Here is a 13,104-nt window from a genome sequence, read left to right as displayed (position 1 = left end):
GGGGGTGCGGGGGGTGCGGACCGCACCGGGTGACACCCTCACAGGGGGTGACACCAAAATATCACTGTATATGTTTTTATGTCCCTCCATGAAATTATTCTTATCATTAATTCAGCCTAACCCGCCCAGCGCCCAGAAATGTATTATGAATAAAAATTTTTTCGTTCAAATCATTTTTGTATTCGACATTTATATCATTCAAATTCGACGTCCGAATTATTAAGCGCCGCGGCCGAGCACATTTAACTTGTTCGTGTTTATAAATTTTGCTAAGAATGCTGTATGTCTATGGGGTGTCATGAGAGGGGTGACACCATGAGTTACCGCACCGGGTGACACCAACCCTAGTGACGCCACTGGCCAACTGACTGACAATTATATTAATATAGATCTTAATATATCTTAATTTTTTTTAATAGAATAATGTTCCGCTTCTAAAACTCGATCTAAAAAATGTTAAATCTTAGCATGTTGACTTCAATAAATTCTTTTTTGGTTATGAAATTTGTTAAATTTTGCATACAAAGTAACTGTACTGCTCTGCATAATACATTCCTACCTTACCCATGCAACAGACCATAGACTTTTATATTATTTGTTACATAAGTGATGTCATTACAGCAAATTTCTTACCTTGGAACTCTGACTTGCATATCGGGAAGGAACATGCCCTGGTCAGAAAAAAGCATGGTGTATCTGGTGAGGATGACTTCAAAAGAGCCTTGTTTGATCAAATTTATTTGATCCCCTTGACCTAATTCAGTAAAACCTGAAAGTAATTGAACAGTGTGTGAATAAAAAAAAAAGAAAAACATAACTCAAAATAAATAGAAATTCACTTGCCTCTCAGACGTAGCTAAATATATGCATGCACTAAGGTTTTTTGTTTACAGATCTTAACGAGGCATTAGGCATAATCATTACAAGCGTTACTTGCTTGAATTAAATCATCAAAGTTTAAAAAAACTGTTGGTCTAATTAACAAATACTTAACCTAATCAACCTAATCTGTAGGCTACCGCAATTTAATTAGCCACGTCATAAACTGTCAACGCTGCACATCCTCACTGCCCCGTATTTTCCATTGTTTCCTCAACTAGCCTTTGATTTAAAACGCATGCTACAACTTTTGCAACGCCGTAAAAATCAAAGCAGAATAAATACTTATTTGAAGACAATATTGATCAGTTGTCCTAGCACATTCTTTGTTTCATGCAAGAGAATTCAGAATTCAAAATAAACATTGCAAAACAACCCATATATCAATTTCGAGACATTCAAAGATGGATTTGTCCTCCAACCACCATAACTGGAAGCATTATAAACATCATTTACCTGGCAATTTCTTGCTGAAAGCAACGACTCTCTTGATGACAGGCACCATATTGTTTACAAACTCCTCCCACCATTTGTTCGGATCGGATATATTAAGACTTACTTGTATATGATCAAAATCCCAGTGCTAAGGGGGAGATAACAAAAATTATATTACAACACATAATTTAATACCAATTCAAACTATAACACAAATTATAACAAATGAGAAGGTATAATTGAGGAATAAACAACTAATGTTAAATGAAAAGCAAAAATAATGAAAGAAATTAATCAAAAAAATTTATGGACTGAGATAGTGAGCTAGTTAAGAATGAGGAAGATTAGCCAGCACCAGCACCAAATGCATCCATCACTATATTAATGTGTGATGGCTCAGTGGTTAAAGGCGCCTGGTCTTACTATTGCTATGACTGGGTTCGAATACAAAGAGATCCCCGTCTATCATATGCAATGTGTATGATGCGTGGTTTGCACGCGTATTCGTATACGCTGTGTGTGTTTGTCGTTGAAACCTCTGAAGCAAACGCAAAAGAGAGAGAGAAACTTTTAACCTTTATATTCACACTATATCTTTGAAGGTTCAATATGAAAGAATAATTATTAATGCAGTTTATTATTAGTAACCGTTGGCCTTTCTTTGATGGACTCATTGTAAGAATGAATTCCGAAAGTCACGTTGTCAGTCGTGTAGACACATGTCTCAATGTGTGCTTCAATGGTGTTTTCGACGACCTAACAAGTCAAGTTGGTTGCAGGACAATCAAACAAAAGTTAATATTACAAGTTATGTACATTAACATTAATGTAAGTCATATTAATAATATAATATTAAACCTTTTACAATTCGGCACAATTAACCACGGTAATGGTTATTCACCATTATTGCACAAAATGTTCACAGCGTATATGATGCACCATGCATTAATGTTATCGAGGTTGTGCTAAAAATTTTGTTTTGACTTGACCATTTCTGAACAATTTTTTGAAAAACATCTGTTTTTTGCTTTATGACTTACAATAAAAGTCAAATATCTTCTTTTCAACAAAAGGATTCACGTCACGATAACCACTTTAATGCATTCTACTAGCAACTCTGGGAACAACTGAATAGAGGCACTTTAAATACTTATACAATTTGACTCATCATACCGGTCTATTCACACTTATAAGTAGCACCCTTCAGTCTTCATGCATAATTCATGATCATTACATGTCTCATAAATGAGCAGCTTCATGATAAACTTCCTTCACAGATAAGATTATAGAAACTATTAAAAAAAGTTTTGCTAGGAAGTTAGCTCATCATCATTATAAATAAAAATTTTAGTATTAGTAATTTTATTGATTCTAGCATGAGTTTATAAACCTCTACGTTTGCAACATACGTACAACCTGTCAACAGTAGATTTCTTAAATTCGGTAAACAATAAATATATCAAACTAACAATTATAATTGATATTTTTTGCTAGAACTACCAGCCAGAATCAACATAACTTTGTAACTCATTTTAAACAGAAACTTTTTTTTTAGAATTTTCGCAAATAATAATAACTTTTGCAGTTTTTGTAAATTTAAAATTGAAATAAAGATCAATGTCAATAACCTGTCTTAGTAATTTCATTCTGTCTTCTGTTGGTGTAACTTTGGCTTCACTAACTTGCGCCTTGAAGGCATCACTTGAGTAGAGTTTTTTTCTAAAAATGTTAGAAGGCAAAGGCCGATGTGGCATCTCAAAATTGTTAATGTTATGCAGGGCGTAGTCGTCATTATTTGATGAAGTGCTGGTGTTGTCACTGATGTCACTGACTGCACAGTTGTCATTAATATCGTTCACTTGGTAATTCGGAGAAAACATTTTTTCATAATAATGTTTCTGGATTTCGTTACTGTCGATGATTTCTGGTGAAAAATCTCGATAAATTTTGACATCTGGTAACGAATTAACCGAAGACGGCCTACTTGTCTTTGTTAAATAATTTCTATCATCCATATATTTTTCATCACTATTACCAACAAGCCTGTCATAATCATTGTACCAATTTTCAGGCCTTCCAACTAGTGACAATTCACCAGAATTAGACGAAAGAACATCATTGGAAAGAGACAAGCTTTCTTTTTTACTAACGCCCTGTTTCAGCTGATTCTGAAATTTTGCTGAAGCGTTGGACTGAATAAATGACGACGACAGTGACGACGATGACGATGGTAGGAGAGATGGATATGTTATTTGAACAGACGGTAGGAATGCTGGTATGACGTTGTTATTTTTAATGCTATTCATACAATGGTTGTTCTTCAAACGTGAACTGATCTGAGCTTGCTGGCTGTTCAATCTGTTCATTGCACATAAATCTCTTTCTTGATTGAATCGCTCAAACAATGCAGCTTCACTATTTATGCAATCATTATCAGATGCTGCTAAATGGGATTGGTGACCAGATGCTTCCTTGTCTTTGTTCCTGTTCGAGCACATGCAAGAATTCATTATCACCCTTCCAGACTTATCAATATAACCAATTGCATTCTTTATGCAATGGCAACAAAAATTTTTTGACCTGACTGCATCTTCATAATTAATTATGTGAGGTGAATTAAATAAGACTGGATCAGACAATGGTGACGAAAGAGACGAGTGTTGATCATCTTGTGGTGGTGAAAAGTTAGGGGATTCCTTTTTGACTAGACATGGTAGTGCGTTGGATGTTATGGCTGATGGATTAGATGATGATACTGCTTTGTTGATTTTATCATCCTCATCAGAAAGAAGATGCGATTTTAAAAGGGGATTAATGAATTTATTCGTATCCTTTTGCTGGTTATTGATTGATTGCTGGTTCAACAAAGAAGTCGAAGACGCTTCTGTTGAATACATTTGCAGTTGTGTACTGCCATCATTTAACGAGTTCACAAAACCCTTCAAAAAATAGAAATAACATCGTTTCGATTTTTGTATGGTTATTGCGAAAATTTTTAAATGCACTTAAATGTAATAAAATTGCCATTAAATAAACATTGGTTTGACATCATTTGAACATTAAATTAAAAAAAAAACCACTGATAAACATTATTTATCAAAATTAAAAGAAATAATTGGGCATAAACTGACTATAATGAACAAAAAATTTTCAAGCAACTTTAGTTTTAGCATTCAAAAAGGATGTTTAGATTGGATGAAATAAGAGTTGAAAAATCATAAATAAGATCAATTTTGATAATGATCATATTTATATTGAATTTAGACCTCAAAATTTTGCATCAATAAAACAAGAATAGGAAACAAAAACATTCATTTCTTAAATGACACTTGATTACTCTTCAATTTCTACAAAAAAATTGAAAACTTGATTATTAACATTTCTTTTCAGAAGAAGTTAATAAAAATTGATCTGTGACATTGTGACATTGATAAGGAGATCGAGATTGCGGTGGTATGGACATGTGTTAAGAAGGGATGAAAGGGCCGGGATTAGGCGAGTGTTGGAGTTCGAGGTTGAAGGAGTGATAGGAAGAGGTCGTCCGCGACTGGGATGGAGAGAGCAGGTGGAGAAGGACAAAGTGAAAGCGGGGTTGCGTGATGCTGAGGCGAGTGACAGATGTAAATGGCGTCGAGGGGTATTTCGGTTTCATCATAGGTAGCCAAACGGCAACCCCCGATCTCGGGGAAAATGTCGTCTAAACGTGTGTCGTTGTTGTTGTTGTTGAAATACAATATGTGAATAGGAAGGTTGATGTGATTGCCTGAAATTAAAATTTTTGACCAAGTATTTTCATCTAAAATAATCACCGTTTTGTCAGTTTTATTTTTTTCAATTATGTATACACATATTTTAATTATTTCATCATTTTGAGAGTTTGAGACATCATGTCTTGACTGTATATTTTTCATAAAAACAATAATAATATATAAATAACATTAAAAATAAAATAGCTTAATGGATAAGGTTAGACAAAAAAATTTCTTACAAAATCTAAAATAAAATGAACGGAATATACAACCAGATTACTAGAGATAACAAAAAACCAAATCGATCAAAAAGATGATACCCACAAATGAAAAGAAAAACAGTAAAAAAGTGTGCAGAACAACAAACAAACAATCAAACAAACTTGTAGTTTATACAGACAAAGAGATGGACTGAATTTTTTCTGTTGATAATGTGTGGGGGAGAGTTGTTGATGCAATTGTTTTTCCTCAATGAAACCTGACATTAACGGCCTCTTAGTGTGAACCACCTCTTTTTCCCTCTCTTTGATTCTCTTTGGCCGTCTGCCCAGGCGAGATGCTGGTTAAATGTTACAAAAAAAAAATTAATGTTCAACATTATAGCGTTAAAATTTAAAAAATTGAAATACTTAAATTTATGTCCAAGTGTATTTTTAAATAAAATATTTTAATTTTTTATCTAAGTTCAACTATTAGACTCTTCATTCACGTCATAAATAACATGGATTTGAAATACTACTGATTAATACATGTTCAAAGAAATTTAGTTGGAGTTATAATAACAAAAGTTATGTCTAATTGATATGTATTTTAATGGATTTAGCTCCAGGAAACGTCATCATTTATTAGTTAAGCTCATAACCATCAATTTTTTAATTTATTCATTTCATAAAATCAAATCAAGTCATGAAAAAAGCAAACAAATAATTAAAATTGACTCGGAAACCCCCAAAAAATTTTTGTAATAGTTCACCACACCAGCAATATCAGCTAGTAATAAATATAGAACATTATCTGTTAACTTGAACTATGCTCTAGATTGGAACATCTTTCATTTCTATGATATATTACAAGTAGGTGAATGGGTATAATAAATAAAAAACATTTTTTCAAGTTATGAAGATTTTTGTAGCCCCACCCTCAAATATTTTAGTTAATTTTTTCAAAACCTTGGTAGTTAAACCACCATGAAGAACAACTTTAATTAGTATTATTTTTTGTTTTTATACACTGTTTACATAAACAGGTAAAGAAAAGTTCTTATAAACTCTTCCAAAGTTCAAAGAAATGAAACAAAGTAAATGAATACATGATAAACAATGCATCACATACAAAGCATGTGACAGGTGGAGATTTTTTTGTCATATTTTAACTAGGTCCCTGACACACTGCAAAATAAGACCAGGAGCCTCTAACCACTAGACCATCCTGCCGCCTTGTCAATATTTTTATAAAAACAAAATGGACATGAAATAAAGCTATAAAAAGTATAATAATCGACCGATGTTCTATGACTACTTCTACGCTGCTCTGTAAGTGTTTGGAATGTAGATTAGAAATATTAATTAAGGACAAATTTATAATTGTAAAAACTGCTGTAAAAAAACCTGAATCCATTTTTTATTAATGTCATATAGTCATGCAAATAGTATCAAACGGTATTTTTATTCATATTGATTTAAACAATCTCATTAAAATTCCATCTCACAACAATCAAACAAGTAGACAGGATGGAAAACAAGGAGACAAACTGCCAAACAAACAAACAAGCAAATAAACAAGCAAGCAAACAAACATAAAAACAAGCAAGCAAGTACCTTCTCTTGACATGCCAACAGCAAAACACTTTTTGAACCTGCACCACTGACAACTATTTCTACTAAATGGTGTAATTTCACATCTTTCATTGGCCACACACTGATGGTTTATGCCTTGCATAATACAACGCCTGAAAAAGCCCTGTTAAAAAATTCATAGAAATGTAATTTGATCAAAAAATTTTCAAAAATCTGCCTTCGAAAAATATTATACCTGTTGAATGTAAACAAAATAATAATGCTAAATATTAATGATTATCAACTTCTCCATTATATATTTAAAAATTAAAAATTACAGTATTTTACAACCAGTGACTAAACTACTAAAGCAATTTTGTAATTTTGTGGAAAGATGAAACCAATCACATTTTTTAATGTCAAAACTGAAAAGTATTTGACTGAATTTGAAATGCTTGTACTCAAAACTTTTGTTCATCAGGTCGAGGCTAAAATATTTTAAAAGTGCATGCCAGTTTTAAAACACATTTCTCTATGAAGAATGAGAAAATAAAACTTGGAAAGATTAATTATGGAATTTTATCAATTGGGAACAGAATGGACTAACTGATGACCAATTAGTGCCAGTGAGCTTTCAAGCATATTAAGCCAAGAAAATATCTTTAACAATAGTACATGAAAATAACATCAACCATTAACCTTACAACCCTCACACGAATCCACGCCATAATGAAAACCAGATGCTTCATCCCCACAGACTTTGCATGGAGGACCTTTTGTGGTTTGTGACGAACCATTTGGAAGAGAACAAGGGAGCGACGTCATAGAAATATTTTTTCTTGGGCAAATTACAGAACTATTTTGCACTTGAAAAAAAATATATTTTTTAAAATATATTTTTATATATATTAAATAATATATTAAATAAATTATAAAAGTAGCAGAATGTGCAATTTTATGTAATTTTTCATGATTTTATAATATAAAATTTACATTTTAAAAGCCTTACCTTACATTTATAACACAATAATATAAATTTTTTCTAAAAGGATGTTCAAATCAGGTACTTTAAAAATCAACTTTAGCCTATCAGCAAGCATGAATAATTTATTGATGGCTAGCAGTTTTATTGGAAAAAACACTTTGCAACTCAAAATCATCATTTTATTTTGAAATTAATAACAATGCAGTAGTGATGAAAGTAAATACAAAGTAAATAGTAAAGGCTCAATCACCTCAATTTTATTGTTTGAAAATAGACATTTTGATAGCATTTCCCATCAAACCCAAACGAAAATAAGAAAATGAAGGGACTATGGCAATTTATAATAAAAAATGTTCTACTACTACAACTAATAATTTACATATTTATTTTAAAATATTTATACACATACAAAAAGTTATTGAGTGATAGTTAACTTGATTAGCACTCTGAAATAATTATAAAATAATGAAACAATTTTAAAATTTCCATATTATTTGATATTTAAAAAAATGGCTTTCTTGAAAAATTTATTATTAAAAAGAAAAACAAACTAAGTTCAAGAAATTATCTGAATAAATAAATAACTAATAAGCTATATAATAAAACAATAATGAACTGTTAAAAAACCTGTGATCAGTCAAACAAAATAATGATATCTTTAATTTTTATATAATCCACCACAGATAGGATAACTTGTTCTACTTTTTAATTGCTGATGATTTTTAGATTTACGTTTCCTACATAATCCTTCACTGAAAAAGAACCTTGCTCTAGGACTAACAAAACGATTATGATGTATTATCTATTATTATTACTTTAACGTTTAATCTTTCCTATCTTATATAATATATTTACATTATTGAGACAATATATTCAATTGGCTGCTAGATAGATAGTATGCTATCATAGCAGCCAGGATTATATTGTCGCAATAATATATACAATTACATAATTACATACAATTACATAATTACAATTACATATACAATTATTCACATTACCTATGATTACAATTAAATTGCATATGTTTAACAATCATAAATAGCAGTATCGACCCCACCAACAGAAGTACATATTAAAGAAAAAATACAACCATTTGCCTATTCGAATATCAGACCTCAGCATACACAACACACACTACGCTCTATGAACCATAACGAAGACAAGGCCTTAATATTGGTGCTCTATTTTGATAGAAACGTGTAACTATATATGACGTGCACGTTAATTTTGTGCATGATCAATTAACATAAATAAGCCTCGTTCATGACGCGTTTTTAGCACGCAAATGTATTAAGTAGAAACGCACGTATATTTTTATATAATCATACTTTCCTTTACAATCCATGTGTACAAATTTATTAAATCATGTATGTATATATATATAAATATATATATATATGTTCGAAAAACCATGCAAAATAAAAACCCTACGTATTATATATATATATATATATATATATATATATATATACATTTTTTAATTTATTTATTTTAACAGGAAACTGAGTTTCACAGATTTTTCCCAAAAATACTGCTAGCAGCCCCTAGATGAATCCAGTAAAAAAACTATCAGCCTAATTCAATATACCAGCACCAAATTCCAAAAAACCAAGCTATAGTGTGCTGTGTTCAGTAACACATAATGATAACTATTTGGTCGATTAGAAGATACTATGTATCAAAAACGTCAGAATTTCCATTACCATGTAATACATTTTCATGCTCAGGAGATTGATTACTACATGAATCTAGTAAAAAAAAGTACCAACTTAATTCACTATATCAGTGCCCCATTTAAAAAAAATCAAACCATAGCGCCAGTTCAGTAATACATAATGATAACTGTTCAATCAATTCCTGACAATATATATCAAAAATGTCAAGATTCCCATTACCAAGCTGTATATTTTCTGGCGCAGGAGATTGAGTACTACATAAATCTAAGAAAAGACGACCAGTTAATTCACTGTATCAGTGCAACATTCATAATGACAACTGTTCTGTCGATTCATGACACTATATCAAAAAAGTTCAGAATTCAATTACAAAATTATACTTTTTAATGCTTAGGAGATTGGGTACCACATGTATCTAGCAAAAAAAAATTACCGGCTTAATTCTCTATATCAGTGCCACATTCCAAAAATAATTGAACAATAGAATATCTGTAATGTTTTAAAGTTTAAAAGCTTTAAATGTTTTAAAATATTTAAACTAAGAGACTAATAAAGTAAAAAAATAATAAAGTATAGTAACATTGATTCATTATATCATCTGTTATTAATTTATTGTAATTAGCTCTACTACGGTCTTACTGATTCTCCACTGACTATATCCTTTTTTAAATTCTGCTGCTTGTTTAGTTGCTTTCTAGCCTTCATCCTTTCTAATTTCTCCATATCTTGTTCTCTTACACTGACTACATATAAATAAAATATGGAATAGTTATTAAAATTACACATTAATGCACATGTACAAGCCATGATCTTCTAAAAAGAGAAAATAAAATTTATAAGGAGCACTGTTGAGTTGAACATTTGGGAGAAACAGAACTTTAAAAATAAATTGATTGACCGATTGGTCAACTAATTTTTAGATCTAAATACGAATACCATTGCTAACTTCACTTTCGTGGCTAATAATAAAAAAGGGCATATAAAAAAAATGTGTGCTGTGCCCTATCTATGCCATGCAGCTAGCTTCTAGCAACTAGAGCGAATTTCCGATTTTGCAACAATATCTACCTTGTCTAGTTAATGATGCCTACGTTGCAATCCTCTTCAAGTTTACTTTACCAACTTATTATTTATTTTTTGCCGTCTTAATCAATCAAGAAATCTTATTTTTTCAAACTCAGAATGATAAAAAACCGTAATTTACCTCGGCGACGTTTCACTAACTGCAACGAATAAAAACAACAAAGTATCACTGTGCGTGCACCATTGTTCTTTTCCCATGTGAGGAATTTTGAATAGAAATACTTGGTTAGCCGTCTTAATCAATCAAGAAAATTAACTCAAACCCAGAATGATAAAAAAAACCGTAATTTACCTTAGCAACGTTTCACATACAGCAACAAATAAAAACAACAAAAGATCTGTGAACCATTGTTCTTTTCCCATGTGATGAATTTTGAACAGAAAGACTTGGTTTGAGCAATAACCCTTAAAACAATAATTATATGCTAATCGGGGTTGCCAGTAAAAATTATAAGGAATGTGTGACGTCAACTGACGTATAACGGGAAAACGATAGAACAGAATACGAACTATAGCCATACATTTTTTAATCCTTAATCGCTTGCACTCGGAAAGTTTACATCCGCAATTCCAACACTTTTTATCTGCATTCGCTCGTTATTTCCGTTTTAAAAAAAGGGCCGTAATAAGTGATTTTAGCTTCAATTTCAAATTGAAAAAATTTAACATTGTGAGATAATTCACTTGAGCCATAATTTGACGTTTTCAAGTCAGACCGTAACCCAGGTTTACAAATACAAATCCAGACGTATCCAAAGACGGATTTGTGAATAAGGATCAGTCACAGTTTTTACAATTCATGACTATGACTTCATTACAGGAGGTCAGATGGAAGGGTGAGGGTACAAGGTTTGTGGGGGCTAAAGGTGGAAGATATAAGTTGTGGTGGAAGGGGGATGATGGTACGGGAGGAGTTGGTGTGATGGTAAGAGAAGAGTTGTTGGAGCAGGTGTTGGAAGTGAGGCGGAGAAGCAATGGGGTAATTGTGGTGGTGATGGTGTTTGGAAAAGTAATAGTGAGGGTGATATCAGGATATGCTCCGCAACAAAGTAGGAAGGAAGAGGAGAAGGATAGGTTTTATGATGATGTTTCTGACGAGATTGGGCAAGCGGGGTTGCATGAGTTTGTGGTGTTGTTGGGTGATTTGAATGGTCATGTGGGGGCGGATGCAGACGGATATGAAGGTGTACATGGGGGATGGGGATATGGTATACGGAATGAGGAAGGGCGTAGAGTGTTGGAGTTAGCGGATGTACACAGCATGGTGGTGGGAAACACTTGGTTCACAAGGGAACCAGCGCGATTGATTACTTATAGGTCAGGGGAACATAGATCAATGATCGACTATATATTGGTAAGGGCCAAACATAGGAAGTATGTGAAGAATGTGAAGGCGATACCTGGTATGTTGCAGCATAGTATGGTTGTGATGGATGTGACATCAAAAGAAATGGGGAGGAGGAAGAAGGATAAGTTTGTGGCAAAGAGAAAGACATGGAAGTTGCAGGATGCAGAGGTGAGGAAGGCATTTGAAGTGAAGGTGGCTGAAAATTGGGAGAGTGGTAAGGATGGAGATGTTTGGGAGAGATACAGGGACTGTGTGTTGGCTACGGCAGATAAAGTATGTGGATGGACGAAAGGAAAGTGTAGGCATGGTGAGACGTGGTGGTGGGATGAAGATATAAGAAGGGTTTTGGAAGTCAAGAAGGAGAGGTTTAGGGTATGGAGAAGGGACATGACGGAGGAAGCGGAGTCTGAGTATAGGAAGGCTAAGAAGTTTGCAAAACAGGCAGTGGCAACTGCAATGACGAAAGCATCAGATAGGTTAATGAAGGAAATGGAATCTGATGTGAGTTCGAGGAAAATGTTCAAAGTAGCAAAGCAGTCAATGAGGGATAGGAAAGATGTTATAGGGAATGGATGTGTTTGGGATGGATCTGGCAAGTTGTGCATAGATGAGGAGGAAAAAGCTCAGGTGTGGAAAGCTCATATGGAAAGGTTGATGAATGAAGAGAATGAGTGGGATGGAGATGTGGAATCCGCGGTCACACACGGACCTATAGAGAAGGTGACGAGGGAGGAAGTAGAGAAAGCAGTTAGAGAAATGAAACTAGGTAAGGCGACAGGGGTTTCGGAAGTGGCGGCTGAACATATTAAAGCGAGTCGGGTGATAGGAATCGAAGTTATGATGAGAATTGCTAACAGTATGTTTGATGATGAAGGTATACCTGAGGATTGGCGACACAGTGTGTTGGTGCCGTTGTATAAGGGCAAAGGAGATGTGAGAGATTGTGGGTCATACAGGGGTGTGAAATTACTAGAGCACGGAATGAAGGTAGTGGAGAGGGTGCTTGAGAGGAGGTTGAGAAGTATGGTGACAGTTAATGAAATGCAGTGTGGGTTTATGCCTGGTAGGGGAACGGTGGATGCGTTGTTCATGGCGAGAATGTTGCAGGAGAATTATAGAAAGAAGAAACGAAGATTGTACATGTGTTTTGTGGATCTAGAAAAGGCTTTTG

The 13,104-nt window shown here is 33.2% G+C and overlaps 1 protein-coding gene across 1 annotated transcript; it reads right to left on the bottom strand.

Annotated features, from left to right (window-relative positions):
* Positions 1-6,890: 6,890 nt before the first annotated feature.
* On the bottom strand, positions 6,891-7,606 carry HELRODRAFT_127595 (hypothetical protein; the record flags this gene model as incomplete). The annotated part of the gene is made up of 2 exons (XM_009033154.1): positions 6,891-7,022; positions 7,538-7,606. Coding segments are annotated over 2 exons (201 nt in total), but the record flags the coding sequence as incomplete, so codon positions are not given.
* Positions 7,607-13,104: the final 5,498 nt, after the last annotated feature.

The sequence above is a fragment of the Helobdella robusta genome (genome assembly GCF_000326865.2).
Source record: "Helobdella robusta unplaced genomic scaffold HELROscaffold_9, whole genome shotgun sequence".
Taxonomy (NCBI): Eukaryota; Metazoa; Annelida; class Clitellata; order Rhynchobdellida; family Glossiphoniidae; genus Helobdella; species Helobdella robusta.
This window is presented reverse-complemented; position numbering and strand designations above follow the sequence as displayed.